The 23,987-nt window shown below is 39.1% G+C and overlaps 4 protein-coding genes across 5 annotated transcripts; 2 read left to right on the forward strand and 2 right to left on the reverse strand.

Annotated features, from left to right (window-relative positions):
• The first annotated feature begins 578 nt into the window (after nt 1-578).
• nostrin (nitric oxide synthase trafficking) lies at nt 579-6,611 on the forward strand. 2 transcript variants are annotated; one of them, XM_085764650.1, is made up of 16 exons: nt 579-898; nt 1,106-1,191; nt 1,293-1,376; nt 1,593-1,655; nt 1,756-1,837; nt 1,912-1,974; nt 2,826-2,924; nt 3,031-3,156; nt 3,708-3,806; nt 3,884-4,009; nt 4,484-4,592; nt 4,739-4,827; nt 4,938-5,063; nt 5,612-5,870; nt 5,969-6,058; nt 6,146-6,611. In XM_085764650.1, the coding sequence occupies exons 1-16, from the start codon at nt 803-805 to the stop codon at nt 6,280-6,282; spliced, it is 1,734 nt and encodes a 577-aa protein (XP_085620776.1). In that variant the 5' UTR covers nt 579-802; the 3' UTR covers nt 6,283-6,611. The 2 variants fall into 2 exon arrangements, with proteins under 2 accessions (XP_085620776.1, XP_085620777.1); XM_085764651.1 differs by having other exon boundaries at nt 861-902; nt 6,146-6,372.
• spc25 (SPC25 component of NDC80 kinetochore complex) lies at nt 6,605-11,544 on the reverse strand. Its single transcript, XM_085764652.1, has 7 exons — nt 11,428-11,544; nt 10,149-10,323; nt 9,683-9,748; nt 9,274-9,420; nt 9,013-9,138; nt 8,380-8,475; nt 6,605-7,178 (listed from the first exon to the last, which is right to left on the reverse strand). Exons 2-7 carry the CDS (start codon nt 10,300-10,302, stop codon nt 7,054-7,056), a joined length of 714 nt encoding a protein of 237 aa, XP_085620778.1. The 5' UTR covers nt 10,303-10,323; nt 11,428-11,544; the 3' UTR covers nt 6,605-7,053.
• A 695-nt stretch (nt 11,545-12,239) lies between these two features.
• LOC146964980 (glucose-6-phosphatase 2-like) lies at nt 12,240-14,215 on the forward strand. The gene is made up of 5 exons (XM_085764379.1): nt 12,240-12,657; nt 12,740-12,849; nt 12,921-13,035; nt 13,119-13,240; nt 13,334-14,215. Exons 1-5 carry the CDS (start codon nt 12,440-12,442, stop codon nt 13,843-13,845), a joined length of 1,077 nt encoding a protein of 358 aa, XP_085620505.1. The 5' UTR covers nt 12,240-12,439; the 3' UTR covers nt 13,846-14,215.
• A 556-nt stretch (nt 14,216-14,771) lies between these two features.
• abcb11a (ATP-binding cassette, sub-family B (MDR/TAP), member 11a) lies at nt 14,772-23,317 on the reverse strand. Its single transcript, XM_085764525.1, has 25 exons — nt 22,993-23,317; nt 22,653-22,897; nt 22,472-22,556; nt 22,242-22,375; nt 21,973-22,144; nt 21,497-21,621; nt 21,223-21,397; nt 21,019-21,132; nt 20,790-20,900; nt 20,577-20,702; nt 20,293-20,496; nt 20,019-20,189; nt 19,732-19,921; nt 18,907-18,988; nt 18,696-18,804; nt 18,441-18,605; nt 18,246-18,350; nt 17,985-18,146; nt 17,692-17,895; nt 17,333-17,574; nt 17,057-17,213; nt 16,767-16,964; nt 16,452-16,658; nt 15,653-15,799; nt 14,772-15,583 (listed from the first exon to the last, which is right to left on the reverse strand). Exons 2-25 carry the CDS (start codon nt 22,868-22,870, stop codon nt 15,383-15,385), a joined length of 3,804 nt encoding a protein of 1,267 aa, XP_085620651.1. The 5' UTR covers nt 22,871-22,897; nt 22,993-23,317; the 3' UTR covers nt 14,772-15,382.
• Nucleotides 23,318-23,987: the final 670 nt, after the last annotated feature.

Here is a 23,987-nt window from a genome sequence, read left to right on the forward strand (position 1 = left end):
TGGAACCATTTTGTTTTAAAGAAGCCTTTGTGCAGGGTTTACTGATCACTTTGTGGCCAGAATTGAACCAGGGGCATTGCAATTATGTTACACACCCTTAGGAGCGACTATAATGATCGGCCATAATTTTTTTCATAATTGATCTGAGAAAGGGGAACTTCAAGAGATGGATCCACAGATGATTATCTTGGTTCCCCTCAGTTCTATGTTGCATTTTAGCACCTTTCAACTTTTTGTTTATTTTCACAACTCTTGTGGTGTCATTTTCATCCACGTTTTTTTTTGTGTGAATTAGTTCATAAAAGAAAACATTATACACTACCTGCTCAGCATGCAACAGCAGACGGACTAGTCTAGCAACTGCCTGGTGAACACAGTTTCACATTGAAGAACTTAAGAACCAGATTTCCCCCCTCAGGACTAGACTGAGATGGAAACAAAGATAAAGTGTTAGATTTCCATTTATCTGACAGGCACCAAAAAGACAAATGCATGCTTCATGCTGGTCTGTGTTTTCTTTATGTGTAAATAAACAACTGTTTAAACTATTCATAAAGGGTTACCTATTACAAAGTGGCACTTGCGATTGCCTCACATAACTCCACAGCCAGGCTCTAAGTGACAGATAGGAGCATGAATGGACGTTTTGTTTTGTGTTTGTATCTTTCCCTGTTTTTACACCTGTGCCAGACCAACTTGCCATCCAGGTTCAGTTTATATTTGTAGTTCCTTTTTTTTTTGTTCCCTCACTCTGGAATTTTCCTTTGTGTAGCGCACCGACAAAAGCTCAGGTGATTTCCGCATGAGTGACTTTGGGAGGAGGGTGGTCAAAGTTCCAGGTGCAAAGTCAACAAACCACCACAGTCTTAAGATGAGGGATCCTATCAGCACCTGCTCTGTGAGTATGTCTGCTTTTTAAAAAAAAAAAAAAAAAGAAATCATTGCAATGGAATAAAAGTAATGTTTTATATAGAATTTTGTTGGATTAGAAAAGATCTGAAGCTTCAAGAAGCACATCAAACTCTGTATCTGTTTAAACTCAGTCGAATCAGACTGTTATTGCTCCAAGGCAGAAATCTCACTGAGCCTTTTCACTGTCTTTCAGTACAATCAACTGTATCAAAATGTGAAGCGATTTTCAAAAACTGGGGAGTACTTCTGCAAAGAACTGATGACAGTTTTTCAGCAAAGGTAGGTTGGGCACAGTTACGGCTTTCACACTCAGTTTTAATGACTACAGAAGTTATTGTTTGACTTAGTTATCGTCCCTTTGTGCAACCTTTTCCTGTCAGGGCTGAACTGGAACACACTTATGCTAAAGGACTGCGAAAACTTGCTGGCAAGCTGATCAAGGCCTCCAAAGAAATGTCAAACAAGTAAGGGACGGTAGTACATTTTTAATTGCCCACCTTTTTTTTTTGTCTGTTTGGTGTTTTATGTATCATCTCCCTGGGGGCTAAGTGCCATGTGTTGTACAGAAATAATGGTATCATGGCAAACAACATGCACTGAGCAGGTTAGACATGAGCAAAACATAGTGTCAAGCTAATTAGCCCACAGCTCTAACCTTTTCCTGCTGGCTCCCCACTCAGTTCCACCTACAGCGCCTGGTGTCATGTGTCAGATGAGATGTACTCAAGAGCCGACGCCCACAGGTAGTTTTCAGTCAGAGTACACCTCATAACTGTGTCTGACTGCAGATTACACACATATAAGGGAGACCTGGAGTTAAACATGGCGTTGTTCTCATTTCAGGTCATTAGGAAATGCATTTCAACAAGAAGCAACTCTGGAAATCCGACAAGTGTTGGACGAGCATAATAAGAGGAAGAGGCCTGTATGTCATTCATTCTTTATTTTTTAATCTCAGCTCCAGCCTCCATTCATGAAATGTTTCTAACCTTTCCTCAGCTTGACAGTGCAATTGAAAGAACAGGTAAACTTGTTACCGTCAACTGGACTGAGCAACTCAAGGTAAAGGATCTACTCCAAAATAAAACAAGTAGTTCAAATGGTATGGATTTAGATGTCGTGGAGCTGCTGTAGAGACAATATATATGATCATGTTAATCAATAGATCCTTAATCTAAAATAATATCACACACAACCTATAGAGTGCATCTGTGACTTTAGAAAGGTATCTGCATACAGCATCGCAAAGTATTTATCAGCTTTAATAATGCTTCATGTTGTATTAAAACAGTGACAAGACAATGCAGGTAGGATCTAAACACAAGGTCAACAACTCTTCTGCATGACAGGCAGTAAAGTCTGTCACAAAGGCATTACAATCAGCCATCACTGCACTTTCTGCTCATCATATTTCAGAAAGCACCATAATGTTCATGTCTTTATAACCTTTTCCTATAAAATGGTCAGACTGATCCTGAGCCATTGCGATATTTGAAGCAGTAGAAGTACTTAGCGTAAAGCATATCATCTATGCTGCCTTACAAAAGTGAGATAAGGTGGGATAAAGTGAAAATAAAGAAATGTCAAACATTAAATAGGTTAACAAGCAGTTGTAATTAAATAAACATCAAACTGTTACTCCTTCTGTATGTAGATAAGTGTGTGTCATTTTCTTGTGTAACAGCTTTTGAATCTGGCAGATCAAAGTTGGGATAAAAATAACCTAACTTCTATCAAACGTGCCATGAGTTTAAAAAACTTAAATCACCAGAGAAAACTTGACAAATCCAGAGAATACAAAATACTATTGAAATTAGCTCTATGGCTGTAGTTAAGTGTTGAATCTAATCTAATGTTTACCTATTTTTCTTATGCTATCATGAATGATTTCTTCTACTTCATTTCTACAACAGTTCAAGAAGAAATTGGTGGGACTGACGAGAGAACATGAGGCTCTATTCAACTTTGTCGAGAACAACAAACAGATTTGCACAGAAAAGGAAAAACAAAAGGTACGGTTCATCACTTGTATTTTTTAACACCCTGGGAGAGAATGGATGCCGTCTAAAAACATCAACCTGCTTACTAGAAATGCTTTTTTCCTGTTCTTGACAACAGATGCTTAACAGGCTGAGTAAATCAGCAGAGATGCAGGCGCGGGTGGATGAGGAGTACTTTAATATCAACATCGAGGGTCATCAGATGAGACTCAAGTGGGAAAACACACTGAAAAACTGCTACCAGGTGCTGGAGAACGCTTTGGTGGTTCCCGTTTTGTTGGAATTCAGCTGTTCCTCTTATCCAGAGTGGCTTTTTTTGTAAAGTGAAGAGCTACAGTAGGAGCACGGTGTGACTTGCTCAAGGACACCTCATTTATGACAAGAGCTGAACCAGTGAGCTTTTGTTTTTCAGAAAATGGTTTATAAGCACCAGGTCGCGCAAGTGCTCTGTTTGGTGCAGCAAATAATGTATTCTGCATAGCAAACTCATTCTATCCATACACGTATTTCTAATAGCTGCAAATATATAAACTTTGTTCAAGGACGTTTTCTGTAGGACACTGAGCTGCTGGTCTGTAATCTTTTAGTTGCTGTACAATCCGTGTCACAACGACCTTGTTTTCCCCGGTGTTCCTTATTCTAATTTCGCCTCAGGTTTGTAACAATAATCCAACAGGAGGTGATATAGTATCAGGGTATTACATGCTCCACAGCGTGAATGACAAGGCCCAGGATCTGGATAAGGATTGAATGTGCGTACAGAAAGTGTCATATTGCTACTTTCTGCTTTTTCAGATCATACAGGAGCTGGAGAAACAGCGTATTGAAGTTCTGTGCAACATTTTGAATAGATACAACCTCCACATGTCAAGTTGTGGGCAAACCCTCAAACATGTAAGTCATATTGACATTCATCTAAACTAAATCCAGTGATAGATATCCTAACTAATATATATATGTGCTTCTTTTAGGGCCAAAGACAGATAGAACAGTTGGTCCAAAGGGTGGATATGGAAAAAGACATCCAAATCCTGGTGGAGGAGAACAGAACAACAGCTGAAGATAACAAAGCTGAGTTTCTGATGGCCGACTATTTTGTGAGTTTGAAGTTTTACTCTCAGAATCTGCTTTTGCATTTTGAAGAGAAATTTGACTGCAGGCCACAGACTCACTCAGTGACTCAGACAGCCACAGACATACCCAGTCATCTCTGCATGGGGTGTCTCTTTGATGAGAGCGTGGAAGCTGCACGTAGCAAAAATGTACTTGTCATTCTGCGACATAGCCTGACACGACTGCTGGGTTTTTTAATTTTTTTTACTGCATTCTAATACCTTATATATTCACATGTTACAAATTCATGGCACTCAGGTCTAACTTGGAACAATGACAGTATAAGCTCAAGTGAATTCACCAGATGTAGTAAAGGTTATATAGTGCATGCAAAAATGCTGTGCAATGAGGACAATAAGATGTTATTAAAGTTTTCTTGAAATACTCTATCAACACTAATATCGCAGCCATTGGTGTGATTTTAATAAAGTCATATTATATGTTTTCTGGTAAATCAGGAGGAGGACAGCAAATCACTGATGGGAAAAGATCGAAGACGAGAGGCAATCAAACTCAAACTCCAGCGTCTGGAGGACAGCATCACAAAAACAAAGAAAGACTGTGAAGGTTAGCAGCCTATCCATTTAAATTAAATGATAATATTTCATGGAGATGGAAAATTTGTCTTTCAGTTTAACTTGTGATTCATAATAGACTATGAAATTAAAGTAATTCAATTTGTTTCTATTACACCTTTGGCATTTTTGTTGCAGGAATTCAAAAACTGATAAAAATGTACGCTGAAAATCCTTCATTCTCAAACCAAAAGAACCTAGAAGAAACTGAACAGCAGCTTGATGAGGTAAACAGTATTCAGGGCGGTAGAAGGGATAGAGACTGGTGTATACACAGGTGAATATTTACTCATCACAGGTCATTTGAATTAGATACGTTTCATCTTTTTTCCTGTAGAGTACTCTCAAACTGGAACTGCTCGAGGCAACTCACTACAAACTCTCTGCATCATTGTCTGAATTAGAGGGAAAACCCAGGTCCTTTCACCGATTTAGTGACAGCATTGTGAAATGGAAAGATAAGGTAAGACTGCATATGTGTCACCTTCAGGACAGGCCGTATGGGAATATTATGTGGTAGCTTATTTTGGTTAGAACTATGTGTTTGTGATTGTTGTGTCCCTGGTTTGTATTTGCACATCAAAAGTCCTGATGGGGATATAAATAATGAAGCTCTACTTCAGCATTAAAGCAGGTCTACTGGAACTATAGTGTGGTGGTGGACTGGTTGTTTTGGACAAATTGTGAGGAATCATCTGCTTATTGTGACAGTCTTTAAAACAAATTTTGTAACAGAGTTGTGGTAGTTCCCCTAAGTACCCCTCCATAAACACAACATAACTATTATTTTCTACTGTATAGGCTATATCTTCTTATTTTACATTACCTCTGGGTCTGTAATGTTACACATTTTTGCTAATTATCAGAATAGTTGCTGTTTCATTCCCTATCAATTTGTTTTTTCAGCTCTGACTGACACCAGCTGCACAATTTAGCTGTAGTATGTTTACTTTCTTAAGAGAAATAATGTAATGATGATCAATCCCAAAATCTATTATTATTTCTATTCAGGACTGCGAGCACAGCGTTGTTCAGCTGACCCGTCAAGTCAAACTCAGGAGGACACCGTTCAGATCCCGCCAGTCACTGAGAGCTTCCATCATTTACAAAGGGCCGGCTCAGTTTGTGACACAACAGTCTGTGGAGATGTCAGCAGGTGCCAGGGACCGGATCCCCTCCGCAGCTTCAACACATGAAACTGAAGCTATAGATTCACCCGACAGCGCTGTTAATGAAGCCTTATCTCACACAGATGATGACAAAAGACAGAGTAAGACATTTTAAGAGTGCACACAGATTTATTTTTGATAACTACATTTTCTGATATGAAAAATATGTTATGTTTTGAAAAATATCTATACTTTGCAGGTCAAACATCAGAGATGAGCAGTATAGGAAAATGCAAAGCCCTATACAGCTTCACACCTGAACAGGATGATGAACTGACATTGAAAGAAGGTAAATTGCAACTCAGTTACAGATTATTTCGAAGAGCAGCATTAGATTAGGTTTTAACTAATATAATGGTCTGTTTGTGTTTCACAGGCGATCTCCTAGACATTTACACAAAAGAGGAGAATGGATGGTGGTTTGGTAAACTTAATGGAAAGATAGGCCATTTCCCGTCAGCCTATGTCGAGGAGTTGCCTGTTTTGAACAGTGTCAAATCATCCGATGCCTGACAACAAAATCAGCAAAAATATAAATCACCCTGAATCAACAAGATTAGTAATTTCTGTGCTGCCAAACAATGAAATGCCAAGGGATGAAAGTCACTGATGGGATTTGTGGCTTTGGAATAGTTAATAAAAACAACAGCACTCAGTTCAACTGTCAAGATTAGATTTTTGTCATTTGTCACTTTTTTTTTTGTACTGTACTTTGTATTTGTATAGCTAATATTCATACCAAAGAACAAAGTCAAACACATTAAGATTTTAATGAAATTCATTTTCTGATATTATGTTATGACTAACATAAATTAAAATGGAGCTCAGGGAAATAAAACTGTAAACTGTGCATCAAATTGTTAATAAAATGAAAAAATATATACATATGTGTGAATGATTAATTATTAATTTATCTTTACTTTTGAAGAACATCTGGACACAGGTAGCAAAACTCATGGTTTGAAACAATGACAAATTCAATGTTAAGTAAAGCTCCAAACAAGCACATATAAGACATCAGTAATAATGCATTTAGATTAGAAATTTATTAATATAACATGCTAATTACTGCCAACAAAGTTGTATTGTAAATCCATAAGTCTGTATACATATTGGTCTTTACAATTAGTTCTGTCAGATAATGTGTTGGTTACAGGGCTGTGATTACACATTAAAAACTGCTGCTGTACATTTTAAATGATTAAGAGGAATATGAACAGAACCAACAGAACATGTCCTTCTTTCTTACATTAGTCCACACCGCAGCAAGAACTTCTTCCAACCTCAGCGGCGAGCCAGAGAGATAAACTCCTTCCTTATGCTTGCTAGGAATGCTGCTAAGTTATTGGTCTCCTGAAGTCGGCTTTCCAAGACTGGCAAACACTCAAGTGCAGGATCACTAGACACAACTGGGGAAATTAAAGATTTAGTCGCAATGCCTCTTGTGGGATATTTTTGTCAATAGCAAGTTTGAATCAACCAATCAATCTGTTTTTCTGTTTGTTTTAACTTCATTCCCTCACCCATTTGTTCAAACTGAAAATGTTAATGTTTACAAACAAGTGACAAATACATAGTTGTATTTTTAAGACTAAATTATTTCCTGAAGGTACTTAAGATTTTAGCAAATGTTTTTCAAAAAGGAGTAGATGCTAAATTTTTAAGGGCAGCTTTCAGTCATGGACTAATACACATCCGGTGCATTAATGGGTATTTACAGTAGAGTGTTCATTTTGATGAGAATGATGGCACACTGCAGGAACATTTTTTGACAACAGTGAATCTCTATGAAACAGAGAAATAAGCTACAACAGGCTTTAGATCAGAGATACTTCATGCACAGTTCCCAGCCTTAATGCGACTTGCCATGCTTTAATCTGCAACCCGCATGGCAGCAAATGATAAAGCAGGAACAGCTACAAACACTTGACCTATCCTGGCTCACACTATCCACTTCTATATTGCCAGTTTTGGCTCTATGGAGCACCACCATGGCACAAGAAAACTGTCACAGTTTTTAAAAAATTAAAGGAAAAGCAAGCAGAGGATACTTAGATCCAACCCTTTGTCCTATTATTACACCCAGCAAAAGAAGTAAAAGCATAACACGAGTGCCAGTTTCAGGTTGATGCAGTTGTCATTTTCATGTCCAGTGGCCACCTTGTTTAAATAGCAAATACACTTGCACCCAGCTGAGTGTCCGTGTGCATGTTGGTCATAAAACCAGGTGTGGTCAGGTGCATTGTTGTCCCATTGCCTGGGCAATTAAAAATGGTTATGCAACTGACCGACAAAAACTTGGTCTGAAGTCAGAGGAACAATATTTCACTGTTATTTTAAGGGTGCATTATCGAGGGCACATAGAAACTGTTTTTGATCTCAAAGTAAAAGTGGGTGTCCTACTGACTGTAGAAAAAATAGTAAAGGTAACTGGTTTAGATACATAAACAATATGTTTAACAACTGATTTGTTTCTCTGGTAGACAAAGGTAGACAAACTGTTGTCATAGGTTTGTTTGGGGAGCTAAATTTCATTACACTACATAAAAGATTTGTTAGTACGGGGCAATTTTGTGCGACAGTGTGAGTGTTTCTGCATTTTTAACTTACTTTGGTAAGATCCTCCGTCAATCCCCATCGTAACAACATAGGCGCTGTCCAGGTCTGATGGGTTGATATTCCGAAAAATAAACTGCAGCTTCTCACCTTTAAACGGGAAACAAACACATTGTGTAAATTCCTCAGTTATATTTACTTCAACTTAGAAGACAAGACAAATACATGAATTTATTAAAATGTAGTATAGCCATTTCTCCTATGTAATCTTTGCTAGTGCTCTACTATAGATTTGACGTGCAACAAAACTAGTCTGCACAGCATAAATTGCTGATCAGTTGTATTTCTAATTAAACCACCTTGTGTTGGTTTATCAGTGGGATTACGCCATGACTGAGCAGCCTGAGGCAGCTAAAAAAAAAAACTGAGCTATACAGGAATTGTACCTCATAAAGTTATCATATCAATTGTCATTAATGCATAACTACAGTACCAGACATAAGAAAGTATGTAAATGTACATATTAGTTTGGTTTCGTTTAGTTTATTTCGGTCAATACATATCATTAAAAGAAAAGTAACAAACCAGAAAGAAAAAAGTAAATAAAGAAAAATAACAATAATCAGAGTAAACAATAAGTAAACAGAAAAAGAAAATTTAAGAACATTTTATTAGTGTTTGACATACCTTTTACCAGTTGTGTTTTGCTGAGGATTGTTCTTATCTCCAACCCCAAATGATCCTGAAAGACGCCTCTGGCTTTCTGGAGATTTCTCAGTCTGTCCTTGTTTGCTTTATTTTGAGACTTGATTACTGAAAGAAAGGAAATTTACTAAAACAGCTGCATTCAACAGTAACAAATTAATTCTTTCATCTACAGTGTAGATGAAAGAATTAAAAAATGAGTGGTGTAGATTCTACACCAATTTAATTAAATTTTCAACTTACAGTCTTTTCTCTTGGCTTGGTCTTCTTTAAGTCTCTCTATCTTCTGAATAATGTCATCTTTCTGCATCTCCTTCTGCTGAATCTCAGATAACACTTCAGAAATGGCGTGTTGTTTCTCTTTCAGTGATGAATTTTTGTGTTCCGAGTCTGGGGAAACAAACATTGCAACAGTCCAAGTCTATCACATAAACAATGGAGCTTTTGAAGCTGCATTACAAACTTTCATCCCAAAAAACAAGTATAGGTCTATAAAACTAGATGAATTATTCAGCACAATACAGTTTAGCGCTGGTACAAAAATACAGAGGGTGTAGGGCTGATACCAACTGTATCAGTCGTGTTAAGTTTATATATAGCACACTATATAAGGCACAAATGCAGTGGTTTGCAGACAGATGCTGAAACTCACCTCTTTTGAATGTTTGCATCGTCTCAAACAGAATCTCATCATCCTTAGATTTCTTTAAACATGCATCTGCACCAAAGGAAAATATCGATAAATATCCAAACACAACAGCAACTCTTATATCAACTAAAACAACTGCATAAACTGATAGTCAAGGCCCTCAGCACTGATTTGCTGAGTCACACTCACTATCATAAAATACTTCAAACTTGTAAACACTTTCCTGTTAAATTGGAAACGAAGACACTTGTCACACTGACACTGTGGGCCTACCGTTTAGCCATAAATAGCATCCTTATTATGAATAAACAATGGCATACATTTACTCAGTGGTGTTTCTCCAGTTTTATGTAAGAACTTGGCCACTTGCAGCCATGCGTCACAGTGATTAAGAGGGCTGTCTGCACTCTTCCCTGTAACTGTGACCAACACCAAATTAAGCAATATAACACACATAAATTCAACTTACCAAGTGCTGTTTTGACAAATTGTCTATGGGACTGGCACAGCTCTGTGGTAGTATCCATTATCTCCCCAAATGTTTTAAGCTGTTTGTTGTGGATCTCCTCCATTGCACTGGTGAACCTGACACTCATGTTTGGATCAGTGATGGACGTCATCATGATGTTCAGATGTTAGACAATCTGTAATAAGAAACAAGAGACAGCACAATGCCAATGTGAACTTAGAAGAAAACACGGCTCTTTTTTGTGATTTCCCCCATTTAATGGCTGATAGGAACAGGCCAAAGTTTGAGCTTAGGTCCAGTGCCCCAAACTGCTGATCACAGCAGTTAGTGTAAATTAAAAGATGAGCGCATCTGGCTACAACAAAGTTAGGTGGTCAATAAATTATCTACTTCTACATTTGATTACATATAAACTTGCAAACATGTATGGTAACATTTATGCATAGGCAGCTTACCAGAAGGCAAATTACACCAAAAAAGAATTGGTAATTCAAGTTTCATCACAAAAAACAATACATCTCTTTAGCTTATTATTATAATGAAGTTGAAAAGCAAAAATAGTGAGCAATCATTAAGACATAAAGGTTAACTTCAAGATCAATCAATCAAGTTTATTTATAAAGCACATTTAAAATCAACCCAAGTTACAGCTAATGATTAGTTAATGCTGTCAGTTATTTTTCAAGCAAAACTGCCTAAATCTGGGGGGTTTAGAGATTCTCAAATGCGATACACTGCTACATTATCTCAGTCTTATACAAAAGTGAGGCCCAATACATTTCTCTACTCTACTCTATTTGGCTCTTGTGAGGCTGGTCAAAATCATATCAACAAACGGGATTCAGCACATCCGTCTCCATGACAATCGAACACGAACTCTGTCGTCTGAACAGTTGTGGTTCGGTTCACTAACGTTACGTCATGTCACGTCTCGCTCTGCAGAGGGTTAATGTTGTTAGTCTGGTTGCTTAGTATGACAACGACTGGGGCTGGTTTTGTTACGTTACTCCGCACTAATTAACTTACACAGTGGCGAGGTCACAGACAGCTGCAGTAACGTTACTCGTACAGAGCATCACTCAGTGACCTTTCAGTTCACAGCTTGACTAGCGTGAACCCAAAGTGGAAACATTAGCAGGTTGACGCTAACGTTAGCTTGGAAACATGAGCAGGTCGTTAGCCGGAGATAAGTTAACATGCGCCACGAATTAAACCAAGTGTACCACTGACTGACTTATGAGGGGAAAACACATCGTTTACATGTCGGCTCAATACTTACACCTCTCGCAGTGCTGTCTTTAAACGCCTCCTTTTGCTTTGTGTCCTGCAACTCACACGGTCGTTATTTTCAAAAATCGGCGGTATGAGCTGCAGGGGCGGGGTCCGCTACCGGAAATGGCGTCGGATTATTTTCTTCCGCTTACAAGTGAAGTCAACTGTCTAAAAACAGTCAGCTTTTGTAACTCATAGGCGCCGTGTTTTCCCTGCTTTCATTTGACTGTAAATTTGTTTCTTCTAAAAAGCAGCTACGTGTCTCCCAAACGTTAAAATACAAAAGATGAGCGTCTTATATGATCACAATGTTAAAAATTTATCCCCATGTCTTTATTTGAGACACCACCGTGTGGTGAGTTTTGGAAAGTTCAGGTGGGTCCATGAGGAGGCCTCATGTGAGACTGTGCATGGTCCCAACCAGCCAGGCACCTCAGCACCAAGTTGAAAGATAATTTGTAGCAGTATTATATCATTGCCAGTGTTATGTAAGCGGATGGTCGCAAGATGATTGTAGTTTAGTGGAAAGAAAAACAAAAAAAACTAATGATCGGCTCCAGTCAGTATGCTCAGCTGTGGATGCCAGATGGGCTGTGTTTTTCAGTTGCAATATTATGGGTAGCCCGTTTTGTTGCTACGTTCACAGAGAATGAGAATATTAATGAGGCTGAAAGGTTACGCAGGGCACTGTCCCTTTCAGTGTGTACAATGGCTAATATTTAACAATTGTAAAAGCAATGGTCTGTAAAAGATCTAATGGCTCCACAGTCTGGGTGTAAACAGTTTTTGTAACATGTCTTAAAATGCTGAGCCCTCATGACAAGGGAACACATTATTTTATTTCTCGTGAGTCCAAATAGAAGAGCTTGAAGTTGTTGCCATGGTTCTGCCGAATGATTTATGATGCCAGGTTGAGATATAAAGCTATCTGAGGTGCGAAGAGGGTTCACGGTGCTTTTACTGGTGCAGAAAGTGGCTGTTGCACTTGGTTAGAGAGGCACACAGAAAAGGAGCTTCAGATGGATTTTGTGCACAGCAGCGGGGTGCTGGTTATTCAGCACCTGCAAAGCAACTACAGGGAATGTCACGACTTCCTCAACTTCATGTCCACTGTGGGTGACCCTCGTAATATTTTCTCTGTTTATTTTCCTGTCTGGTTCCATCTGAGTCACAATGTTGGCACCAAGATGATATGGGTGGCCGTTATTGGAGACTGGTTCAATCTTATTTTCAAATGGTAAGCCAACTTTCAGGTTAATTTTTTAACATTTTGAGTGTTCTATGTGTTATCATTGATCTGGTGCCTGTTTTTTTTTTAGGATCCTGTTTGGCCAGCGACCTTACTGGTGGGTCCAAGAAACTCACTTCTACCACAACAATTCATTCCCACATTTGGAGCAGTTTTCCATCACGTGTGAAACAGGACCAGGTTTGTGTCATGTATGCAATATGTACTAACAAATATAAAAGTGGCGCTGATGCTGATGTTTCTGTCTGCAGGTAGTCCTTCTGGTCATGCTATGGGTTCATCTTGTGTGTGGTATGTGATGATTACATCTGCTCTCCACTTCACGGGGCCTTCATCCACTGCCACATCTGTCCAGAGTTTTCAGAGGTGGGCAGTCACATTGAACCATATCAAGTTTTTATGCACTTTTCATCATTAGTGGTCGCACATAAAAATGTCTATCCTTTCAGGTTTCGTCTTCTGAAGTCTGCTCTGTGGATGGTGTTTTGGGTCATTCAGATAAATGTTTGCATCTCCAGGGTTTTTATTGCAACACATTTCCCTCATCAGGTTATCCTCGGCCTTTTAGCAGGTGAGTTCCACCTTGTATTCACAACCAGACAGCGAGTTGTATGTTGCTGTAGTTTACATTAAACTTTTTTTTTTTTTTTTTTACATCTTTCAGGTATGCTGGTTGCTGAGGTGTTTGATCACATCCCATCAGTCTGCACTGCTAGTTTGAAAGTGTACCTCCAAACCAATGTTTTTCTTTTTTCTTTTGCTGTTTGCTTTTACCTACTCCTCAAACTGATGGACATTGACCTTCTGTGGTCAGTTACTAAAGCCAAGAAGTGGTGCACTAACCCGGACTGGATCCACCTCGACACCACCCCTTTTGCAGGTCTTTTTAGAAACCTTGGAGCCTTGTTTGGTCTGGGCCTGGCTGTAAACTCTGAGATGTTCACTCAGAGCTGTAAGGGCAAGAACGGCTACAAAACCAGATTTAAACTCATGTGTGTGACAGCAACTCTCACTTGTCTACAGCTGTACGATCTCATCAAAATCCCCACGCACACTGAGTTCCTGTTTTACATACTGTCCTTCTGCAAGAGTGCTTCAGTACCTCTTGGTGTGGTTGCTGTTATTCCTTACTGTGTTAATTTATTGATAGGAGATGACGACAGGAAGCTGGCTTAGATTATGGGGGAATTTTTAAAGATTCATCACGTTGCTTTTCAACTAGCATTTAAGGATAGAAAATGGGTTAATTCCTGTCACCAGACAAACAGATATACATGTATCACCTGTCAGACGGTCAACCAAAGTTATTGCACAGTCTAATAAGCACTGAAACTGCAATATATGTTGAAACAAGTTATCCTACTAGTTAAATGATAAAATATTTCACGTGGTCTATTTGCGATGTACATAACCAAGTATAAGTAGAGTACTTCTCTTTTTTGTGTTAGTTTTATATGTACAGTATAACCAATTGCATGAGTGTATATGTGAATCATAAATATGACATGGAAGATTGTTGTAAATAAACATATTAAGATTTTTATCAATCAAGAATTCAGTTTTCTTATTACATTATTGTCGTTTGGGTGAGAATTTTGCCCAAATTGTTTTTTCCTACAAATATGCTCAATATATATATATTTAGCAAAACCTTATCATGGTTATATGATGTAAAATATTTTTCAACATTTAGATTGTACTGTGATATAAAAACAATAACTCAAGATTATGGTAAAATAGCCAGTCTTGGAAAACATAACAGCAGCTCAACAACATATTCAGTTTTTTTGCCACATCCAATACTGTATGTGCTGTACATCAATGTATGTACATCCCGCTCTGTCCAAATCCCATGATTTTTACAGCTTGGCTTCCCAGGCAAATTCAGATATAAATCAGCCAAATGTAATGAGGTAGAACAAAGTCTCTGCTGTATTAGGCAGTTTAGTTAAAATCACCAGGAGAACCTATTTCCTCATCTTTTCCCACTGTCTCTCGTTGCTAAGCATTCAGTGGCACCTGAAGCCTGGCACTAAATGATGTAACTGTCCTAAGTGCCCAGGCTACTTGCTACTGTAAGCCATGTTTGAAGAAACATCTGTGTGTGGGTACTTTATTATCTTGGTGCTAAGAGCAAACCAACGTTGGACCACTCAGCAGACAAAACTGTAGCAACTAAGACCATAATCACATACGTTAAGTAAAATAATAAAATAAAAAAAGACAAACATTTGTTAACAAATCAGAAATTGGAAAGCAAATGCATTTTATTTACATATGTTTTTGTTCGAATAAGGACTTTTGACATGGATCCTTTGGATTTCTCAAAAATTGTATGGTACAATTTTCCACAAATTATGCAAAGAAAGAACAATTCAAGACAGTGATCTCAGTCCAACTATAGAAAAAACTCATAAACAAATAAAAACACAATAAATTCTTCCTCCACATTATTCACAATAAACCACATACCGGTAATTACAAAAAAACACATTATTCTTACCAGAAGATGAGAACAAATTGTGTTCTATATATTCTAACCGGGGAAAAGAGTATAATTTCTTTTCATTGTGTGAAGATGCAGGATGAATTTAGTGTCTGTGTCTGTGTCTTACTGTCTGTCTCAGTGTGAATTCATTAAATGACACAACATTGATCCAATGTACAGTAAAGCCTACACAATAATCATTGACAATATGCTCATGATAGGTGCCTAGCTGATAGAAGCACCTGTTGTAACCAGTTTGTAATAGGCACCCCTCTTGGCCATCAGTTTATCATGTGTGCCTTGCTCTATGACAACTCCCTGAGACATCACTGCAATGATGTCAGCGGTCTGGATAGTAGATAGCCGGTGAGCAATGACGATGCAGGTTCGTCCTTTTCTTGCCTCGTCCAAAGCAGATTGGACAGTCTGTGGAAAAAGAAAGCTTTGTCAAAACTTTGTTTTGTGTTTAACTTATTAGAAGTAGAAATGTATCACCTTTTCACTCTCTGTGTCCAGGGCAGAGGTTGCCTCGTCTAAGAGCAGGATCTTGGGGTTCCTGACAATGGCCCGGGCGATGGCAATACGTTGTTTCTGCCCTCTTGACAACTGGGATCCCTGAGCACCGACCTGAGTCTCATATTTCTATACGTTTGTAAATGTATAGAGAGAAGTGGAGAAAGCCAAAGGTCAAAAGGTCAGCCATTGTGAGCTTATGGAAGAATTTCATTGTGGTGCCAAATACAAGTCATCTGATAAAGTTTCCATGACACAGGCCATGCAAATATGCTCAGTATTCAGCTGACAGTTAAGATTAAATGTAATACTTTAACTAGAAAACAGCGGCTGACAGAATGACCTGACCTCAGGCTCCAAGTGATGTTCAGGAGCTTTTACAAGTGTCAGATGATCAGAATCAGGAGATTATGGAGACATCTACTGAGCATTACTAGGATATTCCACCAATGTTGGCTTTAAACTGACTCTGACTAAAACCTGAAACATCCAAAACAGCTACTAAATGCAGCTTTGGAGGTGAAAGTGTTGTCTGTTATATTGTTAGAGCAACTCATTATGAGTCAGCTCTATCAACTCTAATGGGTTATCATGGTCAAATTAGCTTCTTTTAAAATTATGCTTGCTTTAATTTGTATTTTTGGCTGTAGTCTCTGCATATGGGGCACCTGCTTAAATTGTGTTTTAAACTAAGAGATTGACTCACGAAATGAAATACATGCCAAGGTATTAATAGCAATTCTACCAAGAACAACTGATGAACTGAAGTACTTTTACTTACATCTGGTAGCGTCATCACAAAGTCATGAAGGTAGGCTTTCTTAGCAGCTTCTACAATCTCTTCCATGCTGACAATATGTGTGTTATCTCCATACTGTATGTTCTCTGCGATACTGCAGTCAAACAGCACTGGCTCTTGGGACACAATGCCAATCTGAGCTCTTAAGAAGGGCACATTGACCGTGTGAGATGGGCGACCATCAATCAACTGAAAATGAAAGATGACAAAATGAAAGATGACAGTGTGAATGTCTTTGAAATAAGATTAAACTTGTTCTGTGGTGACCACAATGGATTCTTACATTGATCTACTCACCACTTGACCCTCGTCTGGGTCGTAAAACCTTTCCAACAGTTGAACACTGGTGCTTTTCCCACAGCCACTGCTCCCAACAAACGCCAAAGTCTGACCAGGTTTCACAGACACAACCAAGTCATTCAAAACCTGGGTATCCGGCCGCGTTGGATAAGTGAACTTGCAGTGGAGGAATTCTATTTTACCTTTGAACATATCCTAAAGATGGATAACAAGTCTTAATCATTTCACCATAACAAAATTACATCATACTATGCACGATTCCATCTTATTCACTGAATTGAACAAACCCATTTCTCTCCGTCTTTAAGGGTTTTGCTGTTTGCAGGAACTCTGTCCAATAGTTTGAAAAACTGTGCAGCAGCAGTTTTGGCCTTGGCATAATCTGGGGTGAAGGAGGAAGCTTTGCCCAGTGCTGTCCCACTGATTACTATAGATGAAATCACTCTGGAGGAACACAAACAAATGATGTGATCGGTTGATGTTCGGTAATCACATCACAAAACACAAAATAGAAATCTGCAAAAGTCTGATTTCTCTAGAGGAAGAATCTTTTTTTTACCAACCTGAAAACAATCATGTATTGTAGCCCCTCAGAGCTAACCAAATACCCTCCATATCTAAATGAAGCAGCATATGCCATGAAGATAACACACTGAGCAAACCCAAAACAGATGCCATAGATGTTGGCTCTCTTTTTGGCAGATTTATATGGAGGCTCAAGTTTCTGCTCATATAATTCCACAAATGAGCTCTCTTTGGCAATGCCCGCAATTGTCCTGATGTTGGCAAGAGCTTCGCTGGATACCTGGGGGAGAGAGCGCAGATCTCGTGTAGTCTGTGACTTTTACAGAGACTTTGACAGATTTTAAGGGCTGTTAAGTTGTACAGTAAATGTTCACATAGTAGGGGAAGAGGAGCTTACCCGCCCTGCTGCTTCCATGGCCTTTTTGTCTTCATTTGCAAAACCTGTCAGCATTTTGGCTTGGAATACCCCAGATAACCCGATGAATGGCAGGAAGCACATAATTATCAAAGTTAACTTCCAGCTGTAGTAGAAGGCAATGATGAAAGATGCTCCAATGCTGGTCAAAGAGTTAACAATCATGCCAATCTGAGAGCCTGTTGCCTGCAAAAGTTACATCACATATGAAACAACTAGACCAGAACTATGTGTTAGAAATAATGTGACATAATGCCTGTAAATGTGCTCCTTACCCCCTGGACCATGGAGGCATCAGTAGCCAGTCTGGTGGTCAGAGCTCCTGGACTGTTTAGCGGGTCATCAAACCAGCCAATCTCTTGTCTCAACATGGCCTGGAAGCCCATTTTCCTCAGACGACGGGTCAGTAGCTCCCCAGACTTGGCAAAAGCAAAGCCCTGGGATATAAAATCTGAGTCAGTTTGAAATTGAGTCCTTTCTTATTCTTTTCATTCTTTGTCTGATTATACATATTAACTAAAAATGCTGATGCCCACCTGTAAAAACTGCGAGAAGAAACTAATCACAGCCACAAGGCAGAACAGAACACATATCCCATTGATTTGTTCTCTCTGTTCCTTCAAGTCACGGATGGCAAAAGTCTGCAAACACAATGTAAATCATTAAACAGGCTACCTAAACCAGTAACAATACAGACTAAATCCATCATAAGCCTTGGGAGGAGCTCTTACACCAAGAATTTGGCTGAATAAGATAGCATATATGGGGCTGACAGAGCCGTTGACACCGGCTCCCAGCGAGCCCGCCAGCATGTAAGGCCACTCTGGTTGGTTGTACTTAAGGATGCGTAGTACTGGGGCAGGCTCTACATGTTCATCTTCATTATCTTCACATTTCTGTTAAAAAAATATGCATTAGATTTATTTGCTTCCTACTGGACAAATGGCAATTAAGTTGATGCATTAGAAAACCAATGAGGGAAGTACATATTCCAGCGTGTTCCTCATGTTCGAAACGATCCCGAGGCTGCCTGGTAATGCATCAGGGACAGAATCATTTGACAATGTGCTCTGAGATCGCAGCCGAACAGTGCTCCTACAAGAGTGATATTAAGAGCATTACATTATTTTAATGTTGATATAATGTTTTTTTCCCTACATTTTCTGGTGCAGTCTCTTTCAGCTGGATTTACTGTACCTTTTACTGGATCTGATGCTATCACGGCTAAAGTGCCTCACTTTCAGATCAAAGTCGTCTTCCTGAGCTTCACTCACTCCATCTGGTGGAAAAAGATAACAAATCAATACAACTTTAATACGAGCACTGGAGCTTCCACTGCTCTCCAACACAGACACAGGAACAACGATCAAACGCACTCTGACGGACTGCCCAGTGCCTCCTGCTGAGTGCTTTGAAATGTGCTTTTTCAACCTATAGGGTGAATTGAACTGTGACAGGGAGGAATTAGCGAGTATAGTTAAGGTTAGGGAGTTTTGTCTTTCACAGAACCTGCGTTTACAGTACTTGTTTTCTTTCTTTCATACATAGAGACTCAACAGGTCTTTTCACAATAGGGATTTTTGATTTGTCATAGCAGAAAAATCACAAGTGTGATTATAATCACATTAATAATCTTGTATACTAGTTTTTGTCACTATTTACTAAAACACTGATAAAATAAATAAAAAATCTGTGCTTCTTTCAAAATGTCACAAATTAAAAGGCATACTATTATAGTCTTCAACAATGCCAGGTTTTGCCCTAACATGCCACAAAGCTGTGACTTTAGGTCATCCAGAAATGTTTAACTTTAACACCAAAACAAGTCTCACAGAGGACACATGTACAACACTAACTGACTCTGTCTGACAGAAAATGTTGTGCTGAGTTGTTATCTTTACTAACTGAACTTGTTCATACATTTCTGGTTGGTATTTTCTTCTTGTGTTTATGCTGACAGCCTGGCTAGAAAATGCTTGGAACATGGTTAAGTAAAACTAATGCACTCTGTATCAATCTTACCATTTTTTGTGCTGGATGTGCCTTGGTTCTGCAGGGTGACCAGGGTGAAGTAGACACCTCTCTTTTCCAGTAGCTCACTGTGTGTCCCTCTCTCAACAGCCTGTCCATGCTCAAAACCAATGATGACATCTGCATTTCTAATGGTGGACAGACGGTGGGCTATAGAAATCGTTGTCCTGCCCATGTGCACCTGCACATATTCCAGTTATTAGGGCCTCATTCCACAAAACAACAATGTGTTAATCAAGTAAAGAAATGTGTTGCGTTTCTGTAGCATAGTGACTCACCTTATCCAGAGCTTCCTGGACAACAGCTTCACTTTCATTGTCCAGCGCAGATGTGGCCATATCCAGCAGTAAGATCTTGGGGTTTCGGACCAGAGCTCGAGCAATGGCAATTCTCTGTTTCTGTCCTCCACTCATTTGTCCTCCACCTTCACCCACCATTGTATCAAATTTCTGGAAGATATGTCACTTATTGGCCTCCTGGTTGGTTTCATTGATTGAGTTTTGGCAGTTTCAGAATATCACCATAAAATATAGTCATAATATGTTAACATACCTGTGGCAGTTCCATTATAAAATTATAGGCATTAGCCCCTTTGGTTGCCTGGATGATTTCTTCCATTGTAACTCCAGGTCGACCAAAGCGGATGTTTTCAGCTATGGTTGTAGCAAACAGAACTGGCTCCTGCTCGACAATACCAATGAGAGAGCGGAGCCACTGGATGTTTAAAGTGCGGATGTCATGGCCATCCAAAGTCACCTGAGAAGGAGAATCATATATGTGAAAAAGCCTTCAAATGTCTACGGATGTTGTGTGTCGTTGTGCAGGTTCTTGGTTACCATTCCTCCTGCTGGGTCATAAAACCTCTGGATGAGCTGGACTGTGGTGCTCTTTCCTGCTCCGCTCGGACCAACGAAAGCAGTGGTTTCTCCTGCTTTAACCTGCATGCTCAGGTCATTTAAAATCTGAAAACATAGTTAGTTTTTCATCAGTCAGTTTAATCTAGAGAACTGAGACATGAACATTAAGAACTGCAAAGCAAAGACAATTACCGTGACTTCAGGCCGGGATGGGTAGAAAAAAGTGACATTATGGAACTCAATGTCACCTTTAACTTTGTCTAATTTGTGACCTTCTTGTGAGAAACAATCAATTTCTGGTTCCTGTGAATGCAACAGAACAGAACTTTATTCTAATGGTGAAGAATCTGTCTCTTATAACAGACGGTTTCCAATCTGGATTGTATCTGCAATAAAGTCTTGAATAGCATACTGATTTTACCCGATCAATTGTGTCAAAGATGGTCTTTGCAGCTGCACGACCTGAGGCAAAGGCTTCCAAACATGGTGAGGCTTGACCAAGGTTCATTGCTGCCATGAGTACTCCAAAAAACACCTGCAAACAAACACCGCACACACATGATCAAACAACTGCCACGGTCTCTGAAATATTGAGTATGGGTTAAATGCAGTGAAATGTACATACCTGAATAAGGCTACCAGGTGACAGTTCTTTGGTCTCGATGACCAATTTAGATCCGTACCAAAAGGCCAGAGCGTAACAAAGGAAAATGATGAACCAAAGGTATCCCTGAAACACTCCTATGATTGTGCCTTTTTTCACACCCCAGGTCTGAGCCTCCACAAGGTTTCGGTCATATCTGTCCAAAATTCACCAAGTTTTTAATCCCATTCCTAACACAGAGTTAGGAATTCCCGAATTCATTGTCAACTTGTGATGTTAGAAAATGAAAAAATACCTTTCAGCTTCTTTTCCTTCTCCACCAAACGCTGCCACTGTTCTGATGGATGACAGGACCTCATCAGCCACTGCTCCCGCCTTAGCGTAAGCCTTCAGCTCTTGTCCTGTCAGTCTGGCCACGGCCTTCAGGAAGGAATCAAAAAATACACAAAACATTAAAAAAACATGTAGGCTATTGCCCGTCCATAAAAAAGTCACACACTTTAATATTTCCTTGGACCACCTTGAGCTTTATATACAGCACACATTCGCTGTGGCATCGTTTCAATAAGCTTTTGCAATGTCACATCTTGTTTTTTTACAATTTGATTTCACCAAACATTTAAGTGACCACATTTCTTCCTTGAAGATGGTGGTTCACCACTATCCTTCCAGTTTTTAATAATGCTTTGAACAGTTCTTAACCTAATTTTAGTAGTAGTTTTTTTTGGACGGGCAGTGTATAATTCATTCATTAAAACATAACCTACGTACCACAGCCATCAGGCCAGCAGCTATACCAATCAGCGGGCTCACAGCTATGACCACCAAAGTCAGCTTCCACCCACCAATGAATCCAACCATGAACCCAAACACAAATGTGGAGAGCCTCTCAATGAAGATAGACACTTGGTCGGCGATTGCATTGTTGATCTTGTTGATATCACTGTGAAAGAAAGAAGTCAGCAGCACTTCTCACTGTAAAACATTCTCCAAGTCACATTGTCTCACTGATCTGCAGCAGAAACAGTTGTCCAACTCACTCTGAAATCCTTGTGTTCAGTTCACCAACAGAGTTGCAGTCAAACCATCCAATCTCCATTTGCATTACTTTTCGGAAATAAGTCTTCCGGATTCTCTGAGTTTGTCTTGCAGCCGCGTACACCCACAGAACAATCTGCATTGAGGTACAAAATTAACTCTGCGAAAAGATATAATGTACCACACTGTTGGGAGACATAGGGGTAGCTAACAATTAAATAAAAAATCTTACTTGAAAATAACTAAGACAAAGAACTCCTAATCCAATTCCAATATAATAATATGAAAACATGGTCATCTGTGCTTCAATGTCCACTCTGCCGAGAGAGTAAAGTAGTTACAACACAACAACAACAACAACAGCTCTAACACACTGTCACAACAATCACATCAACAATAAACTGATGACTCACCCACAGTAAAGTCCACTGCTGTTTTCAGCTGTTTCATAAATGGAGCCATTGATCCAATAAATGGTGTTGTTGCTGCAAGTCTTGTTTGGGTCTTTCAGTTCCTGAACCTCAAGCTCATAAGCCACAAATGTGTCTGTCATCTTGCCATAAACCAGAAGCATGAGAGGCGAAGCTGCACCATGAATGAGGGCGCACAAGCCCCCCACTACCATCATCATAGTGTCTTTCCAGGTGGCGAATCGAAACTACAACATGGAATTTGTGGATTAAAACGACAACGTGCAATAGTTGATGAAGATAATGAGTGGAATAATGTTGAATTGTATGGGTGGATGTTTACCAGTTGAAAGTATCCAACACTGAGTGTGTTTTCTTTTTCTTTGTCATCTCTGCAAAATGTTTAATTCACATCTTAAATAAATAGCTGTAGATATATATTGTTGTCTGAACCATAGAATATTATGGGTAAGGTCAAGTCTCTTAATACAAACTTACCCATCTTGATTTTCTGGAGGAGAAGCGTAAAATTATATTTAGATTTGCCTGTTTAGATTATGATCATATAAAACATTGTTGTATTAGTTTTATAGAAATAAGATCACTTAGCCTACCTTCTGGTTTTGTTGATTCCGTCATGTTTGTTTTCATATCCAGTTTGGCGACTGGTGGAAGAAAGGGTAGAAAAGGTATCTTACAAGTTAATTTTCAATTTGTAAGTTATCGATCAAGTTAAAAAATGGTGAATTCACTGACGCCACAGACAGGCACAAAAGCATGACACATTCTGTTAACTTGTGCCTGATAACTGTCCATACTGAGAGTTTAAACATGTACTATTTAAGGTTTGAGGAAAGAATGTATTTGTTCAGGTGAAAGATTTACATTTGTTCATCAGGCATGCAACATGGACATAAGATATATGGGAGAAAATTACAGCTTTTCTCAACTTACTGAACCAATGTCAAAAAATCGTAATCATCCTTACCGGATCCTGGTTGAGTATTAATGCAGCAACAGTTTGGAAGAAAAGCAAAAGTGTACTGTACCTGGAGCTCTCTCAATAAATCTCTGGTTTCCTCAGATTTCCACCAGCAACACTGAGGCTCATCAGAGAAAATTCCTATCTTGTTTGCAGGTAATATATGTGCCCCTCCTCAGCCATTATCTACACCTCCATTAGACTGATAAGGGTCGCACCACCAGTACAACCTTTACTAGTCTGCATTTGTAAGGCAAAATTCAAACACTTGGCCAAGTCAATACACACCGATTGTTATTTATCACACCATAACATCTTAGTTTTACCATTATACAATGAGACATTTGTGAAAAAAG

Source organism: Trachurus japonicus, chromosome 21 (genome assembly GCF_045865225.1).
Source record: "Trachurus japonicus isolate A0001 chromosome 21, Traja_1.0".
Classification (NCBI taxonomy): Eukaryota; Metazoa; Chordata; class Actinopteri; order Carangiformes; family Carangidae; genus Trachurus; species Trachurus japonicus.

Bases quoted from the DNA above. Each gene is read 5' to 3' on its own strand.
- nostrin (XM_085764650.1), top strand. From the start codon at position 803: ATGAGTGACTTTGGGAGGAGGGTGGTCAAAGTTCCAGGTGCAAAGTCA. The intron at 4,828-4,937 runs GTAAACAGTATT...TTTTTCCTGTAG, and splicing joins CTGAACAGCAGCTTGATGAG to AGTACTCTCAAACTGGAACT. The intron at 5,871-5,968 runs GTAAGACATTTT...TATACTTTGCAG, and splicing joins AGATGATGACAAAAGACAGA to GTCAAACATCAGAGATGAGC.
- spc25 (XM_085764652.1), bottom strand. From the start codon at position 10,302: ATGATGACGTCCATCACTGATCCAAACATGAGTGTCAGGTTCACCAGT. The intron at 9,421-9,682 runs GTGAGTTTCAGC...TTGTTTCCCCAG, and splicing joins GATGCAAACATTCAAAAGAG to ACTCGGAACACAAAAATTCA. The intron at 9,139-9,273 runs GTAAGTTGAAAA...CCTTTCTTTCAG, and splicing joins CCAAGCCAAGAGAAAAGACT to TAATCAAGTCTCAAAATAAA.
- LOC146964980 (XM_085764379.1), top strand. From the start codon at position 12,440: ATGGATTTTGTGCACAGCAGCGGGGTGCTGGTTATTCAGCACCTGCAA. The intron at 12,658-12,739 runs GTAAGCCAACTT...TTTTTTTTTTAG, and splicing joins TTCAATCTTATTTTCAAATG to GATCCTGTTTGGCCAGCGAC. The intron at 13,036-13,118 runs GTGGGCAGTCAC...CTATCCTTTCAG, and splicing joins TCTGTCCAGAGTTTTCAGAG to GTTTCGTCTTCTGAAGTCTG.
- abcb11a (XM_085764525.1), bottom strand. From the start codon at position 22,870: ATGATGATGGTAGTGGGGGGCTTGTGCGCCCTCATTCATGGTGCAGCT. The intron at 18,606-18,695 runs GTACTTCCCTCA...TTTTTTTAACAG, and splicing joins TGAGGAACACGCTGGAATAT to AAATGTGAAGATAATGAAGA. The intron at 17,896-17,984 runs GTAAGGAGCACA...TAACTTTTGCAG, and splicing joins ATGCCTCCATGGTCCAGGGG to GCAACAGGCTCTCAGATTGG.